At 44.5% G+C, this 25,779-nt stretch overlaps 1 protein-coding gene across 2 annotated transcripts in view; it reads right to left on the bottom strand.

Moving 5' to 3' along the window:
* The window catches only part of LRRC20 (leucine rich repeat containing 20), a 200,804-nt gene that overhangs the window by 162,502 nt on the left and 12,523 nt on the right, over positions 1 to 25,779 (bottom strand). For both annotated transcript variants that reach the window (XR_016443514.1, XM_090057598.1), the window contains exons 2-3: positions 14,756 to 14,886; positions 2,225 to 2,374 (exon numbers count right to left, since the gene is read on the bottom strand). Coding sequence is in view for 1 of the 2 variants with exons in the window: in XM_090057598.1 (XP_089913724.1) it covers positions 2,225 to 2,374; positions 14,756 to 14,837 (232 nt within the window). In the remaining variant the exon portion in view is untranslated. The remainder of the gene's footprint in view (positions 1 to 2,224; positions 2,375 to 14,755; positions 14,887 to 25,779) is intronic.

Genomic DNA, 25,779 nt, shown 5'->3' with positions numbered 1-25,779 from the left:
GAAAGTTGCAATGATTTATACTGCTCTTAAGATTATTAAACAGAAAGCCAAGACTGACAATTTGTGCACCACAAGACAACAGATAACTGACAAAATGGCTCAAGTTCTGGTTACTCTATTTTGTTTTTCTAGATCTTTTTATGCATGCATGTCCTGATTCAGTAAAGCAGTTGAGCGTATACTTACTTGCATTGCTGAATTGGGGCCATCTCCATCTTATGAAGTACGAGCTGTACATTGTTGGTTACTTATGTTGCATTACAGACACCCATGACTAAAAGTTTTCACGTGGATATAATTGGAAAGACTGGCTAATAGGATTTGAGAATGAAAATGCATCTTTTCAGGTAGTGTTTCCCACGTGCTTAGAGGTTACTGGACAGAGGAGATTTGAAGAGAAGTGTCTCTACTGCCATTGTGTATTTTTATATATATATTATTCACACAATATTTTTAACTGTGTGAATCTAGAAAAAAAGTCCTTTTCCAGAAATGCAAAAAAAACTTGGATTTTTTTTCTCTGACCAGTATTGGAAGATCATTTTTACATCATCCATACCTGGTGACCAGTGCTACTTTGTTTAATTTTCAGTTAGTAAAGGAAATGTAACCACACACACAATATTCAGAAGGAAGAAAGGAAAAAAGGGACAGCAGTGGGCACCCATGTAGAGTAAGAGTCCCATTATATAACTGAATCATCATCAAGGGCAAAGAGCTGTGAAATAAAACTTGAAATTGGGGCAGCTGAGATTGGGCTGGCTGAGAAAGACAGAGGCTGAGATAGAGGCATGGAATATATCTAGGTTATTGATGCTATAACCGGGGCATCTTATTCATAGTCATCTGAGCGGATAGATGATAACAAAGTCAAAACTGGCATCAGTGAAAAGGTATGCATACCCAGATTGGCACAGAACTTACTGCCAAAACATGCAAAGAATCAGCCATCTAACTGTGTCACCAAGTTAGTGTCCTCTGCTCATGACTTTGCTGTATTCGGGTACAAACCATATTTAGCATCAACCAGGGCATGAGCTGGCTACATACCACTTTAAAAGTTGTTGTGTAAATGAACAAGGGGTTGAGTTGCAAAGAGATAACTGAGCCTAACATCAAAGAGAAGAGAGACCATGGTGTGGCCTGTAGAAAGGATAGGTTAAACAGATGTCAGAGGAGCAAATGTTGACACCCCCCCCCCCAAAAAAAATATCCTGCATCAGAGACATTCAATCTGCAAAGGAAAGTCAATTTGCAGAGGAAAGACAGCTGGCAGAAAGTGGCTTTGAGACATATCGGAAGGAGAATGCAGTCTCTGCAGGTAGGAGACAACCTTCATCATGGTCTGATCCAAAGAGCGTATACCTTTGATTTCTATGGGCTTTGGATCAGGCCCCTTATCAGCACGTTGCAAGAAACTCAGATCTAGTTTTCAGGTATAAGTGGCATAGCCTCTAAAGGCAACTCTCCTTCGTTTTTCACAGCATAATGAAAAAAAGAGCGATGAAATGATCCATGCTCTCAAGAAAAGGAAAGCAAGTTTTGAATACAGAGTTTCTTGCTGCTAAAAGAAGCGTAGGTTATACGAGAATCGCATTAAGAGAAAAATATTTTTGCTACAGTTCTCCTGTGTTGTCATGGATATGTTGCCCTAAACGTTAAATATCACATCAAAAAAGGATATGAATTTAAGCAGACTAACGAAAGCTAGGCATGTTCAGGTTGCAAATTTCTGTAGCTCTGTCAGCAAACCCCATTTCTGATCTAACATACCCTACTTTCACAAGCCTGTGGCAGTGGATTGTTGCCCCAGCACTTCAGTTCTGATGTACAGTACAGTATCTATAGTATTGTATTGTGCTACAGCATCTGTGTTTAAGACTCGACTTTAATTTCACCTACACTAGTGTATATTAGGAGTCACTCCACTCAAGTCAGAGTGTAAAACGACTTTAAATGAATTGGAATTCAGCCCACAGAATTGTGTCTGATGAGGGGGACAGCTGGAGGTCAAATTCTTTTCAGAAAGAACAGTTTTCAAAACACAGCACGGAGAACAGCATGATAAGAAATACTGTGTTCTACCTCTGCCAGTTTGGAACAGTGTATCCCATTACTTAAGTGCACCAACCACAAAACCAGCTGTGGGCACCTGTGTCAAAAACAGTCACAAGATGACCCCAATCTCCCTCTTTACATGGTTACTTCAGGGACTCACTCCTACCTCGTAGCTGGTTGAAAGTGATGATAAACTTGCCAGTCAGAGACTTCAGTTCGTTATTGGCCAGAGTTATGAGATGTATCCCTTCCGTGACGTTCCTCATGACTTTGTAAATGCCAATTGGAAAGGTCATCAACTTGCAGTCAGCCAAATCTGCAGCAAAACAGCAAGTCAAAAAAGGGCATGTGAACTTTGCAGAGGAAAGTATCTATGCACAGAATGCACCCAGTTACTACCAGAATATTTACATTTTGTTCTGTCCATGGGGATTAGAGGAGAGTGAAGGAGAAAAGCAGCAACTATAACAAACCACCCAGGTTATAACTTATAATATATTTACAGAGAGACAAATATTCCTTCCAGGAACATGAGTGCAGAGAAAACTCTCTAGGGTTAGACAATAACCCGAATGGTTAACTAGAGATACAGCATATGAAAGAATCAGTTCTCACTTCGTGGATATAAGTTTTCCTTGCTTCTAATTTTTCACTACAAAAACAGCAATACATCAACCTAGGACCATTTTTTCAATCCTGCTGCAATGACTCATGCCCTTTTACAGTGGCGTAATAGCGGGGCCCTTAAGAACTCCACAGTTACTTCCCATGCTTCCCAGGAGGGTGGGCACAGAGCCAGCCTCGTAAAGTACTTTGTGGCTACTGCGCAAGGGTACAAATGGACAGCAAGGAACCAGGATTCAGGCCCAGGGTGGAGAAAGACAGTAGGTTCTTGGGAGACATAGGGAGTATACACAAGCTATGATAGAGCTGTCTGGTTTGTACAATCAAATACTAATCTTTTGCTGAAAGAGCTTGGTGGTCTACAATGAAGCATTTGCCACTTTACCTTAAGGCAGACAAAACAGAAAAGGGGCTAGTGCTGAGAGATTGTAGCCCTTAACATGACTACTATTGTAAGGGCAAGACTCACTGCCCTCAGAGGCCAGGTGGATACACTGCACCTTGTTCTATCAGAAGGATGGCTGTACCACATGGGAAAAGGGTATACTGCCCCTGAGCAGGGCACATGTTTCTGCACCTAGGTGTCTCTAGGAACCCTGGTTGTAGAGGCTGTAATGGGTATGCACCAAGTCAGAACATCCTCAGTCAGCTTGTCCACACTCCTCTTATCAAACTTTAGAGTTGCACTGACTGCCTCTACGTCCATTGGAGAAGGCAATACTGCTAACCCAGTATACAGCTGCAACCTCCCACTGGTCTATACCAGCAGAAGTCTAAAGCAGAAGCAATCATTTTAATTTCTATTGACACAGTGGTCTTTGCAGTCAGTCGGATGTCATTATTTTGGACAGATCCTCAGTGGAACTTGTTCCTCCTTTCACCCTCAAGGAAAAATTTCTTCTGAGCCTTTTATTAAAAATCAAGAATAGTGTCTCTGTGTCCTTTTCATCCTCTCATACTCTGTGGAGAGAAGGAGGAAAGAGATCAGTTTTACCTCTGTAACTGATTGTAGCGTAAACCCTAAAAGACCTTTACAATTTACAGAAGTAAAAACCTTCTCTCTAATTAAAAGCTATTAGAGACACTTAAACTGAAAAATGGAACTGAGTGGCTGCTTTCCTTTTAGGGTGCAAGGGAGAGGATTATTTTGCAGTGCCAACAAATTGACCATAACATTTTGCAAGCACATTAACATCCACCCACCAGGACTTTACTGTTCATTACACTTCTCTCAACAGCTTCTCTAGGGCCCTACACTCACCCCACTGCCAGTGTGTTAATCTGCACTGCAAAATTATACAGTAACTCTACATATAGTTTCCCAGTTGCATTCAGCTCAACAAAGCATAGCAGGAGAGAAGCAGAGCCACTTCAGAGAAACCTGAATTCTTATAAACAATTGCAAGCTAATCCCAGGCGAGGAGCAGTCTACCTCAATTTACAGCATAAGTATTGGGCAATTAATAACCTGATTAAGCTCCTATTTACTGCATACTTTGGGCTTTTAAGCATGGAGATAAACAATTACCTCAATCATTTTACCTTTTCTTTACTTCTCCTGCCCTCCCCTGTGATGTAACAGGACATTATAAATATCAGAAGACATGAACGACTGGTGCCTCCCAAGACTTGGGGGGGGCACCATTTGTAGGTGGCAGTGTCGGCAGCAAGCAGGAACACCCCACAGACACCAGTGCTGGCAGAGAGGGGGGCCAGTGGTGAGTGGCGACTGCTCACAGAAGCCAGAGGCGGCCAATCTCGGGGGGGCATGTGCCCCCCGTGCTCCTTTTACGAGTCGCCTATGTAGAAAATAAAAAGAATCTGTTTTGGATTAACAAAATTGTAACGGTGCAAAGGACCTTAAATCTGCTCTCAGCAAGCTTCATATAAACCACATTCAAAGGACAGTTCTGCTCTGAAGCAGATCTGTGTATAAGCAGTCCCTCATACAGCAAATCCATTCTCCATACATATTCAGTGACCTCTGCTGACTTTCGTAGCAAAAGTAGAATTTTGCGGATTTTCCTGCAGTCAAAACAGCTAGCAGACAGTGAGCTCACACCTCATCAACTTCATGAAGCAGAACAGTCTGTGTGACTCAGTCCTCTTCCAGCAATGCAGGCAGTTACTGGATGGAAACCAACTTGAACAGGTGCAGCTGAGCACAGAGTTTCTCTCGCTGGTAATGCAAGAGCCTGAAAGACTTTCACCTTCCAGACAGAATCAGCAGGGTAGGCAAACACAAAACAAGGACAGAGTTTTAGTTATGAATTGCACAAGCCTGATGAGACCCAACAGACCCACCTGAAACCCATCTTCATTCTTAAAAGCACTGAGGATGAAGGTATGCCAGAATAGCACCTTAAAAACTAACTGGTTCAGAGAGGAATGAGCTTCTGTAGGTGATAAGCTCTGTCAGATGCTACAAATGGACAGTCAGCCTTATCTCTAGACTGCAACCCTCCCATTTTGCTAGCAGACTGCATCATTGGACTGGCAACAAAATGCAGATCAGATCCCAGGCTATGCCTAGATCCACACTCATGGGGCATACAACAACCTGGTAGGAGCTGCGTTCTCCTCCACACTGGGTCTAATGAAACATGCAACCCAACCAAGGTGGTTCCTTATACGTCATACTACCCTGAAGGCAACAGCAGCCCATAACCAAACAATCAAAAAACACCATTATGTATTGTTGAATATTCTCTTAGAAAATTATCCCCTTCGGCTCAAAGCAGCTGTCAAACCTCTGTAAGAAGCTAGAGTTTTACAACACAATTCGCCACAGACTTACATAAAAGCCTTTTAAAAGTTTATAAAGGGTTACTACTTAGTTTCCAAGTTTAAATACTACAGTTTATAAACACAAGGAGCATCCCTCAGGGTTAAGCATCTTTAGGAAACACCTCTCCTACGGAAAATTCCAGTGCCAGCTCTCCCAGCATCTCTCAGAGAATCACTGTGGCAGTAACTCCCCCCACTGGTCAGTCTCATTCCTTCCACGTTTCTTCACTCCCTGTTCACAAAATGCAGACACTCTAATCCTATCAAAGCCATACAAGAGTTAACACAATATCAAATCTACTAAAACACATTATTATCATGCAGTTCAGACTAACTGCAACTTTAATCATTTTACACAAACTTGATCACCCACATTCATTTGCAAAATCACTGTCTCCTTGCTGTGCTGCTGCACATGCATTGTTCATGGGGCAAGTATATCATACAGTTTATTCCAATGCTCTGTTGTCATTTTACTCCTAGATGTGTCACAGAAATTAGTGAAGAAAAAAACCAAACAAACAACAAAAACAAATTACCACTAGCAGGTCATCCTCCCTACATCTCTGACCATGCTGGGCACTTCCCTATGGTATATTCTCTTTTGCTTTTTTCAAGTGATTCAGGCAGTAAGTCTGCTATCCCCTCCCTTGGGAGGTCATTCCACAGACTAATTAGCCTTGCCCTGCTTTTTTGACTTTCCACCTACATCTTCCTTGTCTTCATTTCATCCCATTACTTACCTGCCCTGGGACTGTCCAACACACAATTCCTTGCCCTCCCAAGCATTTAACCCTTCAAGTGTTGCCTCACCATCACTTTAATGACTAAACTACACACATTTAGCTCTTTAAATTTAGTCATAAAGAGTGCTTAAAGATATGCTCGGAGGTGGTGGGGGGAGCATGTTTTAATTAGAGCATTTCCTGGAGAGCTACTCTAATTAAAACGCTTCACCGTCACATGTATTAAGCACCCTGAATTTCAAAATGGCCATGGGGACACTGACTAAAGCTCATTCAACAAGTTTTAGTTGAATTAGAATGCTCCAGCAGACTCTATTAATTGCGTCAGAGCATGTCTATAGGTACCCAAACTCTCTTTAGGGTCAAATTGCTTTACTAAGAGCTAAAAATCACACTGGGGTGATGTATCAGGGGCCAAGGGTACTTCAGGGGCCAAGCCTCTTAAGCTTCCTAGTGCACAGGCTGAGTGTCCACCCTTCCTAGAGTATTCAGTAAAATTTGGGGAACCTCATTTGCTCACCAGGACAAACCTCATTTGCTCACCAGGACAAAGTCGTGGAAAGGGAGAGGCACAGCCTATACCCTTGCTTCTTTACCATCCCATCTGGTGGGTTAGGTAAACCCACCTAACCCTACACCAGACACGTAACAATCAGGAGTGATAAGGCTGCATTAGAACCCAGTCTGAGAATATCCTCATTCATTTTTCCCCCTCTATAAAAAGAGGTGGGAGGGGGGGTGACAAGTATGATGCAATCCAGAACCCTTTTGGTTTATCCATTGTTTAGTAGTAATGAAGATGTGCCACCTGCTGGACTTCTATCCAAACTGAATACAGTATATTACAGAATTGATTAACATCAACATTTCTATCTTGTCTTTTTGTTTTATTTCAGGGGTGTCAAACTCATCTGGCCCTGTAGATAAGTGATGCAAGGATGGTCCTTGAGACAGATGAATGGCATGTGGCTGGCCCCGCAGGCCAGACTGGGCCCATGAACCTGCTCCCACCCCACATATCAGAACCAGTGCACATGGTGTTTTCTCCAGCTAGCCTGGAACTGCATAGTACATGGTATCTGTGGAGGGGTGGTCCAAGTCACATGCTGCATGTGGCGCCCACTCCAACTAGTCTAGGATCCCCACTCCCTGTCCTGGAGCAGCCATGGTGTGCACCTGCTATCTGTAGTGCAGGTCCTGGAGCAGCCAGGGTGGGCACCACATATCACACACATCACAGACTGGCTGGGGTAGGTGCAGCGTGCAATGGGTTGCGCCTCAGTAACCGGCGTACCCTTGACCTGCAAGCCTGGATCGGCACGACCGGCTTGGCACGGAAGGGATGGATGACCATACAGGTGGGGACTAGCGGCGAGTAGGAGTCAGGAGGCTTGGAGCGTATTGGTTATATGAAAAGTTTATTGTATTTACGCTACCAATGGTCGCAGCGTAGGCAGGAGAGCTGACTTGTTCAGTTACAGTGCATAAAACAGAACAGTCTAAAGGAGCCTGTTGGTTCACGGGGTTCCCAAGCCGAGCCCTTGCTTTCTAACCCAAAGGCTAGGTGCGGCTGCCTGACTTGGTAGTCCAAGAACTGGTCAACAGTTCATACACAGGGAAAAATCTATAATGCACTTTCGATCAGTAAACTTCCGAGAGCTCTCTGACAAGAAGGATGAATGAACCGGTACGAATACGCCGAAATGAAGGTCGATGGTGGGGAGATGTCTGCAAGTGGCCAATCCGCTGACTGTGTCTCCTTGGTGTGCACGGAGTTCTCTGCCTTTTGGCGGGAGTCTGTTCTTAGTTATAGTCAGCAGTGACCAATCGCTACATGCCAATTGTGAATATTTACTAACCGCCAATTACGTTCCTACACTAGTGACCTAAATACATCATTCATCTGACCTAGATACATTATTCATTTGACCTACTTTACTGCCCTCAGAGGGTTCAAAAGGTTAAACATGCGATGTGCACCTGCAATCTTTATCATTACAGTCAACAAGCCTCTAAAACATGGAGAACAGAACTTTTAACAAACTCCAACTGCAATACATCTTTCTGCAAAGAAATAAAGGCCACTAGTGCTAAGGGGTTTTTATGGCCGACGTCCTTACTAAGTTATTATAGTCTTTTGCTTTGCTGGCATCGGCACTTCAACTGACAGGCTGAATTCAGACATGACACAATGTACGTTCTGGGTCCTGCATACAAGGCCAGTCCAGTGTATACCACATGTGGTGTGTGAGTCAACTCTGTACCAAATCACAGCATCAGGGTTTGGATGATGGGGCTCCATGGGCTGGTCTGTATTTTTGACACCCTGGATTTATAATATTTCAATATGTACTCAGCCCCAACAAGTAGCTTCTCATACCCGTTTTCCTCTTATGGGCCCCTGAAGGGGGATACATTACAGGACAGTATCCACTGTTGGACATCTCCTTATATTTGAATTCACCTATAATTTTTGACTTAGCAACAATCTACAAAAGAAAAATGTAGAAATCTGCTCCCTTTTTGTTTCTCTAGGATGTAAAGAGAGTGTTTTTGGTTGGCTGACTTTTTACAAGACAGAGAAGCATTTTCTTATTTATTTAAACGGTTGAAAACTGAAATTCTGTCCAGTCTAGAAGAGTTTACAATGGCTGGAGAATTAGTTAAATTATGACATCGTAAGAGGAAAGCAGCTAAGTAGCTGAGAACAGATGGAATTACATGCATTTTGTTAATACCTATTATACATCAATGACTGACTTACATTTTGGAGAAAAGGCCTCAACGGGACATGAGAAAAATAAAGTATATGCCTAAATGTTTTCAGGATAGTGTCTCAAAGTTGCTTTTGTACACACATTTATTCAAAGACTCTTAAAAATGAAAAAGTACTAGCATTTAATTCACATCATACTTCTGTATTCTTTAAAAATGTCCACAAAACCATAAATTTTAAAGCCAGGAAAGGAAGCATTATGATCATCTAGGGGTCCAACCTTTTTGGCAGGCTTCCCGCAAATTATTTCCATGCCTTTCCTAAGTGCCACACCAAGCCCCTTCCCCTGCCTGATGTGCTGCTCCCAGCCCTGTGTTCCCCATCTGATCTGCTGCTCTGCTTTTCGCCCCTTGTGGCAGGACAGGAGGGGTTGCTACTATGCTGAGCCATCCGCCTCACTGTGCCAAGCCAAAAACCACACTTTGGGTGCTTCCCCAGGGGCGCCTACTTCCTGGGGCACACTCACAAGCCTGTGGTAACGCTGCTGCCACCCAGGCCTTGGTCTCCATTAAGGCTCTGTGCCACCTGGGGTATGCAGACCCTGCTGACCTGGGGGGGGTGCTTTGCCTACAAGTAATATTTCTGGGTGCTTCTTATAGCTTGAAGCCTCCCAGGCTAATCTTAGGTGTGTCTGAGATAGTTAATAAACAGCCAAGCTCTTCTGGGAGCAAAAAAGCATCTCACACATACATCCTAATTTCTGGTTAGATTCCAAGTTTTTACTTACGTATCAGCTTAGCTACCTGAGGTACAATGCTTGTCCATGTTTCAAGATGCCTGCTTGAAGAGGGAGTACCCCCAAGACAAGGTGACCTGACCTTTAGATAACTTTTCTGAACTCATCACCTGGTTCCAATCAGAAACAAGCTTTATTTGATGCAAACCAATCCTTTTAAAAGTCATCAGCATCTCCAGGTGGAGGGCCCAGGGCCCTACAGGCATCCTGGCGGGAACCCAGGACAAAGGACCTGGACACAGGAAGGTGGGATGGGAGGAGGTCTTCTCCAGCCCAGTTGCCCAGGTGACTATAATGACCTAACAACACACAGTTAGAAAGCAGGAGGGGGTGAGCAGACTGTCCCACTGAGGGCAGGGAGAGTTACCGTCAAACCCTTACTCTGTGATCACCGCCTGATCTCTTCCTCTGCTTTCTGCCCTATTGGCTGCCATGCTGCTTTGTGTCCTCCCTGATCTGCTGCATGCCACACACAGGGGCTGTCCATGCCACTTGTGGCCATGTGATTTCTCCTCTAGAAAAAACACATTTTCACCCAACAATTCCTGAATCAGCCCTAAAACGTTTGACTGAACTACAACATATATTTAGAATAGCCAGTCTAGGCTGAAAGGGGCCATTTCCCCATCAAGTGACTGAGAATCCACCACCTCCCTAGCTAAGCCATTCCAGCACTTTGTCAAGTCATAGAAAAAAGGGCTGGAAGGGACCTCAGGAGGTCATCTAATCCAACCCTATGCTCAAACCTAAACCTGTCTAAACTCTCTCAGCCAAGCATGTCTACCATGCACTTAAAACTTCTACTGATGGATATTCCACAGCCTCTCTAGATAATCTCACTGTTAAAACTTGCTGTTTGGTTTGGGTCTGCATTTGCCAAGATACAGACATTGTGTCTTGTTATTCCTTTGTCTGCTGGACTAAAGAACAATCTGTCTGTTATCAGAAATCTTCCACTATAATAGGGACCCAACCTTTGTAACTGAGAATGGTGCCAAGCATCAGTCTGAAAGTCCAGAGCTCCAGTGGGACACAACTAGCAGCTAAACAGGTAACGACTGTAGCAGAACTGAGCACCCTACTGGTGTAGTTGTCGCAGGGGCACTCTGGTGCCCTGCTCCTGTGAAGGCATACAGGTGCCGGTTGCTGGGGCAACCGCAGTTGGTCAGCTGACCAGGAGGGGGCAGGGCCTGGAATATAAACAGCCCAGGCTGAAGCCTAGCAGGCAGTTCCCCTCTGGCAGCCTAGGCAGTAGGAGCTCTGCTGCAGAGCAGAGCAGAGCAGCCTGACCACCCGAGCATCGGTATGAGGGTATGGGGTAGAGAGAACCCTGACAGGGAGGTACTGAAAGAGGGCCAGGGTTGCGTAGAATTTATGTTATAGCCAGGAGGCTTATTTTGGGTTACAGCCGGTTGGCTCATGGCTTTGGTTTGGTTGTTTGTGTAACACCAGAGGACCGGGAGAGGCTGTAGGGGTTGGAGGAGGCCTCAGGGGAGCTCCCCAGTAGCGTGGGGGTTCCTGGTGCCCTGGGAGGGCGCAGTAATTTGGTGCCAGGAAAGGCACAGCCATTTGTGCGCTGGAGAGTAGTGCTGCGTTTTGGGGTGTCCCGACCCCAGCCCAGTGTGGGCAACGTCGGGAGGAGCTAGTGGGGTGTCCCAATCCCAGCCCAGAGGGGCAGCATCGGGAGTAAAGCCCAGTGGGCATAAGGCCCGTGAGGTGGGTCAAGGGGCCAGGTACGGCTATGGCCACCTGAGCCCCGACCGCAGGAAGCATGGGAGACGAGGCCCCAGTGCGGGCAACTGGACCGCGGGAAGCACAAGAGACGAAGCCCCAGTGCGGGCAAGAGCACGTGAGCGCGGGGAGACAGGCCCCAGTGGGGGCACTGTCTCTGCGGGAGAGGCCCCAGAAAGGGGGCAGACCTATTGAGAGGCCCCAGAAAGGGGGTGAACCTTAGCGAGAAGCCCGGAGAAGGGCAAGCGCGTGAGTAGAAGCTAGAGGCCCCGGGAGAGGGCGCATACACAGACAGGCCCCGGGAGAGGGCAAGCGTATGACTAGAGAGCCCGGTGAGGGCAAGTACCAGACTAAGGAGCCCGGTGAGGGCGAGCGTATGACTATCGCCCAGTGAGGGCAAGTATGAGAGGAAGGAGCCTGGTGAGGGCAGGCATATGGTCAGAGGCCTCAGAGAGGCCCAGCGAGGAAAGAGCATAGACGAGATAACGTCCGGAACAACTGAGAGGCTTGGGGCGTGGTATTGGGGGTGGAAGGAGCCACATGACGCCCATAGGGCTGGGGCACCAGAACCTATTTGTAGAGAGCAGGGACCTAAAGGGCAAGAGCACCGGCCCAAAGGGGCCAAGTAAAGGCAGTCTCCCATTAATATTAGAGAACCATCGAAGTCGTGGCGGGTGAGAACAAGGGTGCTAGACGGGCAACTTGGCACAGTAGGGGTGCCAGGAGAGATCACGGCCGCTCCTAGGGTCCCACGCTGTGACAGTGGTCAAAAGAAAATCCCTGCCACTGCTGAGAGAGGGGCAGGGCAGGTGACCAAAAGGGGAAGGAGTAAAGGACCACATACACCTGGCTCCTGGGATGGAACCTCAAACTGGTCCTTGTAAGCTCAGAAAAGGGACTCTGTAGATGCTGGAGAGAAGGAAGCTCTGCAGGAAATCTCACAGAAAAGCAAAGTGATTTCTATTTCATGTTTATTTAAGCTGCTGTTTAGGCCAAGAGGCATGGGAGTGGTTGAAAGGGAGCTGGGAGGCCACTGAAGATGCCCAGTGAATAGGCGTGGATTATGTTACTGACTTTGAGAGAGGGCTGCCAGGGCCCAAGACATTGACAGTGGTCCGCCACAGGCCCAGAAGCTTGGGATGCTGGGCAGAGTGAGGCACCTACACACACACTCTGTTTTTTGGAGACAGCTTTTTAAATGCATGCCAATTTACCACCAAGGTGTGGCAGGTAAGGACAGGGTAACATCCCAGAAAAGCAGAATGAGATAGGACTAGTGTGGCTACAAAAAGGGGGCAGGTCCTGTTATACCAGCCACGTAGGTACTCTGAATTGACTGATTTGCCTGTTAATTTTTTTTCCTGGAAAAACTAAATAAATAGAACTTCTTTATACATCATATACATATTCAAATAAACTAACATAAAAGTGTTGAATGGATTGCTAAGTCCATCCATTCCAAGACACCATGAATTTAGCTAATTTCCTACACAGACACTTGGCTAGGATGACGTAGTTAGGGATGAATCTGCCTAGAGCAGGTGGCTGGACTAAACCTCATGAGTTCTTTTCCAGCCCTACTTTCTTATGATCTTGTAAGAACTGATCAGCCACCATCACTTCAAACAACTTCTAATTATTGTTCAACACATACTGTTGAATCTGTTATATTTTTAAGAGATGCTACAGACGGAGTGAGCTAACATTTTTGCTGAAATGTAGTCATTTGCAGCTAAAAACATTTATTGGATGGAATTTAAACTCATCAGCTCCAAGTCCACCACCACTCATGCAAAATGGATTTTGCTTTCAGTGTACCTCATGCCCAATAGGATTGCCAGTATACAGTCCTTATCCAGGCAAGTCTATATGACTACAGTGAGCACACCTGCACAAGAGGCCTTAATGCGCAGTGGACTGTTCTATACCGCATTACTGCATCACAGCAAAAACCGTGCTAATGTGCAGTTGAAGTAGCCTAGTACGCATTAAGCATCACAAAAAAGTTCTCCTTTGTTACTGCACATTACAGCAGCTACTGTACCTTTATCTAGTACCTCATATTATATTTTATGTGCAGTAGCAAAGGTGCATTAATGAACATGCAGACGTGCCCAGTATTGCCAATGCTGCACATTCATAAATTGTGAATCAAGCCCCCAAAATCATCAGATCCTTTAAAAATATTCTTGTCATTTTAAGCCAAAATGAAGGCAACCAGAGAGGCCACTAATTTATGCTCTACTACAATTCCTTCTGAAGTCACCAATTAGAAGAGCAAGGGGACATTGTGGACTGGCCATGTTTCCCCACCCCACTAGCATACCAGGTGGCTATGGGATAGAAAGAAAGCCAGCATAAGGCCACTGGCTCTGTGCTGTGTGAACCCTCTCCTATGACAGATTCAGTCAAGGCTGTTTCTGTCCTCTTTTCTTCCTTTACATCACACCTGAGCAGTGCAGTCAGAGTCTAACTTGGTGATTACAGGAGGGTCTGGTGTTTTCGGAGAGAATACTACCCCCATCCCCTGTGAAGGAGCTCAGGGCATAGTACTGACAAGGCAACTAATTATTCCAGATATTCCAGAACAATCCTGAACTTCAAGGCTGTCTCTGAAAACTCCTGAAAATTAGACATTCCTCCCAGACTTGAAAAATTGGTCCGACTGGTGTCAGGAAGCATCCTGGTCAGTTAGTTAGCAAACTGTGAGATTGCCCCAAAATTCACTATCCTCAGTCATTTTCAAAGCTGCAATCAGCCCTCTGTGGCACTTCAAGGGCCATATCCCAGACTTTGCTTCTGAAAGTTACTCTCACTTTTAAGCAGTGAACATTTCAGAATAGGGGTAGAAAAGGCTGCAGTCTCTACTCTACTCCAAATAAGTGCCACAGAAGGACTAGTTTACCAGAGAGCTAACCAACCTAGCAACAACAAGCATACTTCAAAACAAAGTTCAAAATGCACACTAAAAGTTGAATTTTGGCATAATACAAAACTGCTCCACAGAGTTGATTAACACTATCTTTAGGACTTCTGACACAATCACCATGCTACTATGCACATGCCAATGTTAAACAAAGGCAGCCACATAGATGGGGTGGGGGGAGAAGGAAACTAACATTTTCAACAATGTAAAAGGAACAAATTGGCAACAAAACAGTCTTCATCCATCATAGGTAACATCCTACCAAGCGAACAAGTCCAAGACAACAGAAACAGTACTAGTGTTTCCTTTCAAAAGGACCCATAATAAATGACCTACTCAAATAAACGAACAAGGTCAAAGTCTTAACTTACCTAGGGAGTCTGTTTTATTTTCTACCGTTTCGTTCACCTTTCTTGCAACTCTGGCTACAGCTTCTCCCATTCTTTTCTGCATGCAGACGACTTGTCCCAAACGGGAAGCTCTTCCACAGGAGAAACTGTGACTGAAGAGATAAGAACAGTAAGGTTCCAGAATTCTAACAGTTCACAAAAAGTCAATGCCAGGACAAGTGCTCCCAAAATTTGAGAAAGTAGTAAGATACTTACTTTAAAAGAATGAGGGCTCCCAACTGATAAAGCAGAAGCTATGTTAGTAGTATATAGGCTCTCCGCCCTTCAATGCAAAATGTGACAGGTGGGCGGGACTTCCGGTCCTTGGCCACGCCCCCTTCCTCCTGTATGGTGTGAGACTTCACCAGTCCCACCCCTAGCCCCGGTCACATGATGCCAGTCACGTGGCATATGACATCAGCAACTCCGCCCCCACCTCCAGTCACGTGGTGTCTTACATCAGCAACTCTGCCCCCACCTTCAGTCACATGGTGTGGACATCAGCAACTCTGCCCTCATACCCCAATCACATGCTGTGTGACACCAGCACCACATGATCCATGACATCAGAAGGACAGCCCATGCAGACCCCCAAAGCCCAACCCCTCAGCCTACAAGAACCGCCCTAGACCATGTGGTATAGTTATGGCCTATCAGATCCCAGACTAATCTAGCCCCCCGCTGGAGCACAGGCGTGGTCTATGGGGTGGCAGGGTGGTGGTATGACCACTCTAACAACCTGCCCCACCACCCACCAGGTCTATCTGCTTTCCCAAACAACCACTCTGTTTATCTGAGACTGTGCTAAGCCAAGCGGGGCAGATATGGATTCTTTCACAACGCCTGTAGGCCCACTCACTACAACCCCAAGACGGCTTTATAGAAAGCATTACCGTAGAAATAGTTTTGAGGAGGAGACACGGCCCCTTGCCCAAAGACTCTTTGAGATGCCTGACCCTGTTCAGGAAGATCCAATGAACAGGCAAATGGAGGAGGCCCAGACCCTCGAAGCAGATGTTGAGAATTTGGAAGAGGGTATCTTTGTGCCAGAGCCTGCATGCCAAGTAGAGGTCATCGCAGAGGAGAGACCGGTAAGAGATTTGGAGCATGTTTGTGGGGGCACTTGGGTTTTCAGTGTGGGTTCACTCCATGACATGTGTGTGTTTGGAAGTACTGATTAAACAGCAGCTAACTAACCAAGTCCTTTATTTGAACTCCTCTACAGTTAGATGAAGCCTTTTTAATAACTCCAGAAAACCTACTCACCAGTACACAAGAAGGAGGTGTACGCTTTTGCAGAGAACAAAGACCAGATGAGCCTGAGGAGTTCAGAAGACATCTAGCCATTGAATCAACACAAGCTATTACATCATGCAAACCTAAAGTCTTTATGAAGTCTCTTGTTTGCGTTTTATTTTATGGCATAATTAAATACTGCTTGAGGAAGAGACTTTTTGACCTATGCTGGGGGAGCACATTTGACCTAGAGGGTCAAGAAGCCCATGAATGTCTTACTTGGTTAGATGAAGACATAAACAAAAGAATTCAGGAACTTTGCCAGGAAATATGTCTTGATAGCATTTTCAATGCTGTTATAATCATTGGATTTGCCAGGAACATTCTCAGAATTACTGTGAAACATTTAATTCAGGTTAGAGAGCTTCTAAACACTGTGTATTCTGCAGAAGATCCTAATGCTGCCCTTCATGATTTGATCACTGAGGAAGATAAAACACTCATACCCATATTGAACGTTTAATTGGTACTAGAGATTATAAAACCCTGCTTAAGAGATGGGCTTAGCAAAAACTGTTTAAAATGGGGGCTGGGGAGTTATATCTTTTGCTGATCTTGGTGGGAGGGTAAGGGATGTGAGGTTGTAAAGCACATCAACAGTTTTCTACAGCTAATGTACATTAGCATTTGCTTTAGTGTCTTGGATCTCTAATCACATACAGATAGGATTTTTTGTAAAGATAAAACCAATGAGACTTAATGACCACTAGAAATGATAAAAAAAACCTTCAGAGCTCTTCTTGTTTTAAGACTAAAGTAGTTATCTTTTACCAAAAGGCCAGCTGTAAAGATAAGGCCAACAAGGCTTAATGGTCACAGGAAATGAAAAACACTTCTTAGAAGAAGGTTTAACAAAAGAAATCACTAAATATTATACCAGTTTTTGATGGAAATAAAGACTGAATTTAAAAATATATTCTCACAGATTGTGTATGGTATGGAGTGGCAGGTGTGTATCATAAAGATAAACCAGATCAAAATAAATAAATATATAAAAGCTGATCAGATCTCCACATATTTTAAGACTAAAGGGGTGGAGTTGTTGTTTAGTGGTGACTATTTTAATACAGTTAGATTTTACATTATACATACACTATTTTCCTTAATCTGTTATTTAATTTTTTAATACAGAGGACTTACTTATTGTATCATTTCATTTATATTACAAAGAGCTTATCAGGTGGGGAAGTCCCATGCAATTTTACCACAGCAAGGTAAAAATTATTTTAAAATGGTAGGTTATTTGTGGCTGTGTTACTGTAATCATACTAAGTTGTAACAGCTGTTTATTTTCAAACAGTACCTCTTCTTCTAAAACAGAAAAGCAGAACAAGCACATACAGTTGTGTTTTTATCCAGTAGTAAAAGGTAATTTTTCTGAAATCAGCTTCTGAAACTTTGTTTCTTGTGGGAGGAGAAGCAGTGTGTGTGTGGGGGGGTGTTAAGCAAATTTTAAATTTGTAGTGTGCGAGGAAAGTGAATTCTCAATGCTGAGATGTCAATTTTATATTTCCTAATTGATCACATGCAACACTCCTGAAGAAGAGTGGGAGTCTCTAAAAGCACAAGCAAAACCCCCCAGAAATGCTCACCCTGCAGATCATAATACGCAAGGATCAGAAGACCACCAAGACAGAACAGAAGGGTATGATTCCTCAGAGGAAAACAAGCCACGTACCTCTTAGAAAACCACATGTAAAAAGACTAGGATTCATACCCCCAAAACAGGTGATCTGGACCCCTTGAATAAGAAACCGAGGACTGATTACTCACACAATTTAGAGAAAGAGGAGGTCTCTCTCCTTTTCTGAAAGATCATGATTATTGTGAAAAAAAAGGATGTATTTTCAGGGTGCGTATAACCATCTTGCCTTGAAAGATAATGATTATTGTGAAAAAAAAGAGGGTGGGTTTTCAGGGTGGGTATAAATCTTGAAAGATCATGATTATTGTGAAAAAAAGAAGGGGGTTTGGGGTGGTACTGGTAGGCGTATACATCTCAGAAAGAGTGTGCAGAGAGCCTTGAAAGATCGTGATTACTACCAGAGCAAAAGGGTAAATTTTACTCAGAGAGGAGGTAGTCTGTGCAACTCGGACAGCAGGCATGGTCTGTATCATAAGAGGGGGAGTCATGGTAAACACGGGGGTAAAAATGGGTGGCAAACCAGCAAGCGGCTCATGGGGCGAAAAGTAAGGGCCTGGTTAAAGAGGAATGTGGGGAAGGCTAAACACTTGTTGAGGAAAAAAAAAAACCAAAAAGAGATCCCCTAGGGATCCCTCAAACACTTCTCCTCCTTCCAGTCCTGACCCTTCACCAGAACCCCCGGAGCCAGAGAAAGGGGGTGGAAAATATGGTTTAGGAAGCCCATTAGAGAGTCCCTGACATGTACCCCAGCCTCCCAGACCTGACTTTTCACCAGGACCCACAGAGGGGAGATGGTGACTATGACTTAGGAAGACTGTTAGAGGGTCCCTCAAATGTTCCCAGACCACCTAGGCCTCCCCCACCACCAAGACCTGGAGGGTCAGAGGGTCGGGATAACGAATCTGGTGTAGAAGATAGTTTAGAGGATCCCTTAAGCGCCCCTGGGTCTTCTGAGTCATCAGAGGATGTTTTACTGGATGTACATATGGTGCGGGTGAGAAGGCAAGAGTGGTCTGTAGCCAGGTTTGGTGGCACGAGGTACACAGAGGAGCTCCGTTTGTGAATTTGGAGTGTGTGCCATTACAGGTGGCACACGAAGCCATAATCCGAGGGGTGGAAGAAATTGTAGCAGAACTCCGACAGAGATTCACAGGCAATGACTAAGCACAGTTACGTATTCAGGCAGATAGCATGGCAAACTGTTTATACTCACGAGCTATTAATTTAAACAATTTGACCCCAGAGCTGTTTTTAGAGTGGTTCAGTAACCTGTTAGAGAGATATATTGCTCGATTCGACATTTCAGCTGTTTGTGATTGTTGTGAAGGGCCGTGGATGTGAAAAAGGTGTCTGGCACGAGAAATTATTGCAATCTTTCTCAGACGTTGTACAGCCACAGCCACAGGTGCAGGTTCCGATGTCGTCTTTGCCTGAGCCCAAACTGCTCTGAAAACATGGGCAGGACACAGAGGTGCCCTAACTGTAACCTGTTCTGTCATTCCAAAGAGTGCTTAGAAAGGCACGTGGCCCTGGCCTCTGAAAAACAGATTGAATGTCTGACTAAAACTCTGCGCGATAAGTGTAAATCTTATGTGGACAAAAAGCACGAGTGCAAGGGGCGGCAGTGCAAACAGTGTTATGGGAAAAATCACAGATGTAAACAAACACTGGTGCTTTATGCATCAGATTAAAGAGCTTGAAGAAGGCAAGGGGTACATTTTTTATGACTTTGAATGTGTGCAGGAGACGGGGATGCATGTGCCCAACTACATTTTTCCAACAGAGCTAAAGACAGGGGAAAAAAAACCGCAGAAAGCCAAAACCCCAAAAAGGCTTGTAAAGCTAAGCCCAAAAAGACAGAAAGCACTTGGGAGTTTAAGGGCAAAGAGTGCCTATCTGATTTTATTAAGGTCTTTATGGATAAAAAGTTCAAGGACTACACCTTCATAGCTCACAACACCAAAGGCTATGATGGTTACTTCGTTGTCAGCCAGTTACTGAAGGAAAAAATGGACATGAAACTAATCACTCAGGGTGGTAAACTCATGTGTATTGAAGTGACCAGGCTAGGCATCCATTTCATAGATTCTTTAAACTTTTTGCCAATGAAACTTAGCAGGCTTCCACAGGCGATGGATGCAAAGGTTATTTCCCACATTTTTTTTAACACAGCAGAAACCAGAATTATGTGGGGCCTCTCCCAAAGATGGAGTATTACAGCAATGAAAATATGATGGCTGGTGAGAAAGGACAGTTTTTAGAATGGTATCAGAATAACCGCAATAAGACCTTTGACATGCAAAAGGGGCTGGCCTATTATTGCCAGCAGGACATAAAAATTTTGAAAGAGGCCTGCTGCCTCTAAAGGGATGAGATTATGAAAATGACACGGCAGGTAGACCAAGTGAAAGTAGATGGTGAACTCCAAAATGTAGAACGCTGCATAGATCCTTTCCGATACATCACGCTGGCCTCCATCTGCATGGCCATGTACGGGTTTATGTTTTTGGAACCGCAGACCATAGCGCTTCTCCCCCTGGACAACTATCACAGACAGAAAAAGAGATTTTCAACCCCATCTATTCAGTGGCTAATGTACACTTTGGAGAAAGAACACATTCAAATCTGACATGCTTTACAGGGTGGGGAATTTCAGGTAGGCCCCTATTTTTTAGACGACTGTGCCAACATTGATGGGGCACCTATGGCGTTTGAATTTAACGGATGCTTTTTCCACGGTTGTGTCACTTGCTACAATGAGACAGAACAGAACCCATTGATGGGGACCACCTTTGGGTTTCTGAATTATTAGGCATTGCACAAGACCAATTATCTCATGAGAGAGGGGTTTATCATTAGGACCATTTGGGAGCACGAGTGGAGGGCTCTGTTAGAAACAGATAGGGACCTGGCAGATTTTTTAAACAGAACCCCGCTGCCTTCTCCACTGGTGCCTAGGGATGCTCTTTTGGGGGGGAGAATTAATGCCATCTGTCTATATTACCAAACTAAACCTGGCGAACAAATACACTATTAGGATTTTACCAGTCTTTACCCCTTTATATACAAAACAAAGGAATACCCAGCCAGACACCCTGAAGTCATTTGTGACAATTTCCAACCCCTGTCAAGCTATTTTGGAATAGCCAGGGTGAAACAGTACCCACCACAAAACCCTTTTTTTCCTGTGCTACCCACCAGGGTGAATGGGAAACTTATGTTCACGCTGTGCCACCTCTGCGTGGAAACAAGACAGCAAAAGTGCTACCACACTGATGAAGAGAGGGCCCTCCTGGGTACGTGATGCACACCAGAATTGAATAAAGCTAATCGCCAAGGGGTACAGAATAGCTCAATTCTATTAAGTCTGGCATTTTGCCAAGAAGTCTAGCACCCTTTTTTCACAGTACATAAAAATGCACCTCCGACAGAAGCAGGAAGCCTCAGGGTACCCCGCCTGGTATACTGACCAAGAAAAACGAGAGATACATGGCCAATTTCTTGCAAAAAGAAGGCATAACGTTATGCCCAGAGCATATCAAACCCAACCCTGCAAAGCGCCAAATACCAAAATTGTTTCTAAATTCTTTGTGAGGTAAATTCGGTCAGAGAACCAACTTGCCCAACACCAGCATTGTTAGAGACCCCGAAGAACTCTTTGGCTACCTCTTTTCTCCCACTTATGAAATTTCATCTTGCGCCTTTATTGATGATGAGGCAGCTTGCATGTTTTGGAAACACGCCAAAGAGCGTTACACTGGCTCTGGTAACACAAACATCTTTATAGCCTGTTTCACCACCGCTTATGTACGCTTAAAGTTGTACTAGCCGTTACACAGCTTGCAAGACTGGTGTCTGTACCACGACACAGATTCTGTGATATTTGTGAGCCACGAGAGAGATTGGAACCCCCCGCTAGGTGATTATTTAGGCGAGCTCACCAGCGAAATCCCACCAGATGAACACATCACAGAGTTTGTGTCGGCCGGTCTGAAAACCTACGGGTACAAGTTGTCCGGGGGAAAGGTTTGCTTGAAGGTCAAAGGGATTACCCTGAATGTGGCCAACAGTGAAAAAGTCAACTTTGAAACCTTCAGAGATCTTGTTCTAGATTACGGGGCAAACCCTGCTGTGGACACCCCTAAAACAATTGTGATACAACAGCGCTCTATCGTCAAGAACAAAAGCAAGTGGACAATAGAAACCAAAACCTTGAGAAAAATGCAGAAAGTTGTTTATGACAAAAGGGCCCTCACAGAAAACTTTAACAGCCTCCCCTATGGTTTTTAAAGATGGATATGCGTTGGAAGCACCCTTTTCTGTGATTATGGCAGGCCCTAGCAACTGTGGTAAAAATTACTTTATAAAAAACCTTTTGCATCACACTGATAAAATGTTATGCCTGAGAATATTGTGTGGTGCTATAGCTGTTGGCAGCCTTTGTATAAAGAACTGCTTTGTAAATATCCTTTTATCAAGTTTGTGGAGGGTCTACCGGACAGTCTCAGTGATGACTGTTTGCTTCTTCCTAATAAAATATATCTGGTTGTAGTAGATGATTTGATGGACTCTGCCTGTCACAGCAGCAAAATCGAGAAAACTTTTACCAAGTACGTGCACCACCGGAGTCTGAGCATTATGTATATAGTTCAGAATGTTTTCTGGCAAGGGAAAAGGAACCGCACCATTGCCCATAACACAAAATACATGGTCTTGTTTAAAAACCCCAGGGATAAGCTACCAATAGTGTCCCTGGTGCGGCGGATGTACCCAGGTAAGGCCCAGTTCTTTCTAGAAGCTTTTGAGGATGCCACTAAAACACCTTACGGGTATCTGGTGGTTGATTTAACCCCGGATACTTTTAGATTAAGAACTGGGCTTTTTCCTCCCAAACAACCGGCTACTTACACTTTTAAAAAAACAGCGGGTGGGAATAAAAAGAGATGATGTAGTGGCGGCCTCTTCTTAGCTCTCGAGACGGTGGAAGGGGAACATGTCTAGCTGCGTAAAAAGAAATTTGGCTCTCTTAAAACTGCTTCTTCGATCCCCCCCACAGCAGAGAAAAGCTATACTCTGCCCGGCCTCTGATGATTTAGTAGTGGCCATTTCAGAAATTGCTCTGAACACCTTAAAAGGAAACATCCCTTTGACACCACATCAAATTCACGTGCTGAAAGAGATGCGGGATCATAAAAAACCTAAGTAACAAAAGATTGCATCTTAAAAAAAAGAAACAGCTGGTGAAACAGTCTGGGGGATTTATTGGACCTCTGCTAAGTCTTGCTCTTCCTCCGATTACGGGGCTTTTGGCTAGCCGGTGATGGAGCACGCAGAAGAAATGTACCTGGTGCCCAAACACAAGCTGGAACAATTAAGAGCTCCCCCACCACCTCAGGAAAATATCAGAACTGAGGCAACCCACTTATTGGATGTTGAAATGAGGGATATTCTCCAAAGACCGGGTTTAGCAGAATATGATAAGGCTATATTGTATGCATCCATGCTTCAGAAATACCTGACCTACATAAAGCAGGGTGATCTGGACAGAGGGAAATTAACCCTATTTCTGCTGGAACAGACCCTCCTAGAAGCTGGATACCCCCTAGAAACCCCCACAAAACCCGACACAGTTGTTCAGGAAGTATTGGATAATGTGCATGCCCAATACAGGAAACATGCTAAAGTACTGCTCACTAAGCTGAGCCAGCACAAGGATATTTCTTCTTGGGATGATCAAGGGGGTTTTGTCTACAAACGGATGCTCGTCAAGGCGTCTAACATGCTCGACTTGGTCCGGAGAACCCTTCAGACTCACGCCGGGACATCTTTATGAAAGCCATAGCCAAGCTGAACGTACCATCTTCTGTTATGGGCAACGTCATGAATCGTGATCATCTGGAACGCCTGAAAGTATCTGACTCAGACCAAGAAACACCAACAACACTGCCTAAGAAGCAAAAAACTGTCTCTAAAAGCCATTGGCATTTAGACATGTAAAGTTTTACGCTTTGAAATAAACTATTCTATACTGCTATAAAGTTTTTGTTTACAGAGGATTTTTTGAATGAAAACATGCACACACATTTAAATAACAACAGCTTTATTTACACAACATCAGCTGAGTGTTTTATTTAGACAAAGCATTCATAAAAGTCATAGCAAGAAATACATGTCTGGGCATGTTAAAACATGTTTTGAGCAGGCCTGGCCATGTGGAAATTTTTATATTTACTTCTTACAAAACGCATCACCACTCTATCATTTTGTGCTAAATCGCCAGAATAATACAAATTTAAAATCTGTTCAGATGATAGCTCCTTGCTACAGTGGTGCAGGAAAAACACACAATGGTATTCACAGGCAACAGACTGGGGGGTCTTCTAACTGTTTCGTCTGGAAAACAGTGTCGGTAGTGTTCTCATTTAAAAACAACATAATGCTTTGAGGAAAGACAGCGCTGTTTGGGGGTGACCATACGAGTCGAAAAATTCTCCACGGTTCCAATCCTCCAAGTAAACAGCCGACCACTGTTCTCCGGGTTGATTATGCAGGTGCATGTTGACCACCAAGCTCAGGGGCCTTCTGGGCAGTCGAGTCTTAGGAAGCTAGTCACAGGGGAAAACATCTAAGAAAGTTTCTTTGGCATAAGGGTCTGAGGATAAAACCCTGACGAGCTGTTCGGTGTCCATCTTCACATATAGTCAAACAGGACATTTCTCCTCTCATTTATTTCTATGACGTTGTCAAAGACCCCATACACAATCATGTTAACCGTGGTGGGCAAAGCCGCAGCAAAGCGTATTTCTGCTCTCCAGTTCCCGGTTTTAATCAGTGAATAATGATCAGCACACTCCTGGTCAGGGGACAGGTCAAAGGCAAATAAGGTCCACCCCAGAGCAAACTCCTCACGGTTGATTATCAGGGCCTGGTCTTTCGTATGTTTACCAGCTGTCTGTACCAGCTGCATGTATTCTCTCACACAGTTACCGTTCTCAAAATCTGGTTGTAGGGGCGTTGTTGGGGTTTGTTCTCCATCGATGTAGAGGGCCACAAAATTAATATTGTAAGGTTTCAAGTTAAAGGGGTTCTTAGCATAATTCTTGTTAAGGCATCATTATCCACGAATCCGATGACGATGAGTTTGGGCAGCTGCCCCAGAAACAGATTCTCCTGGTTGCTGACGTGGCTGCCAGCAGGAATGCTAAACACTTTCATACCCACGTGGTCTACAGGGTACTTAGCACTGGTCATAAGCAAGGCCTCCGCGTGGCCCAGTTGGATGCCCGGTGCTACCTTCACTTTTTTCACAAAAAGTGAGGCAGATGTGAATTTTAGTTTACAGGGGCCAGCTGCTGCAGTACCCATCAAGCAGAAGGCATCTTTGCTGTGTGTCAGCTTAATTTTCACATCCACGCCATTCAGCAAGTTTTTCTTGAAAAAATAAATTGCTATGGAGATGACTGAGCAACTCTATCTTTTTGCTCCAGTCTGTCAGGTTTGCCTGTCTCTGAAACCCCTGATTATTGCTATCCCGTGCAACCGTTTCATGATGGCCGGGGGTATTTTTGTAAAACAGGCCAGTAGAAAATTGTGTGGTGAGGGTGTCATCGCTGTAGTTGAGAACTGATTCGATGAAAGCTCAGTAGGGGTAACAGTCGTTGCTCTGACTTATCAGACGGTCTCCCAGAGTGACATCCAGCTGACTGAAGACAGAGGCTAGTGGGTAATTCGCCAAACCCACTGCTGTCCCAGCATCAAGATCAGTTCCATCGCCTTTTACAATTTTGCAGCAAAGGTACAGCAGCGTATTGTTCAAATCCATGTAATCTTCACGATTCCCAGCTATGAAAAAGTCAAAGGGCCTGGACTCGGTAATAGCTGAGTGCAGGGGGATCTCAACATACAGGCTTTTCTCAATTCAGGTCTGCGTAGAGGCTATTTGAAACACATCCAGTTCAGATTTGGTGCATTCTGCAGACCCGCAGTGAACAAAGGCCATGGCAGTTAAAATATATTTCTGTTTCCTCCAGGAGAGTGCCCCTTCTTTCTCCCAGGCTGCTGCTTG

Source organism: Crocodylus siamensis, chromosome 7, assembly GCF_052110815.1.
Source record: "Crocodylus siamensis isolate JL-2025a chromosome 7, ASM5211081v1, whole genome shotgun sequence".
Lineage (NCBI taxonomy): Eukaryota > Metazoa > Chordata > Crocodylia > Crocodylidae > Crocodylus > Crocodylus siamensis.
Note: the sequence above shows the minus strand (reverse complement) of the source record. Positions and strands in the feature narration are given on the sequence as shown.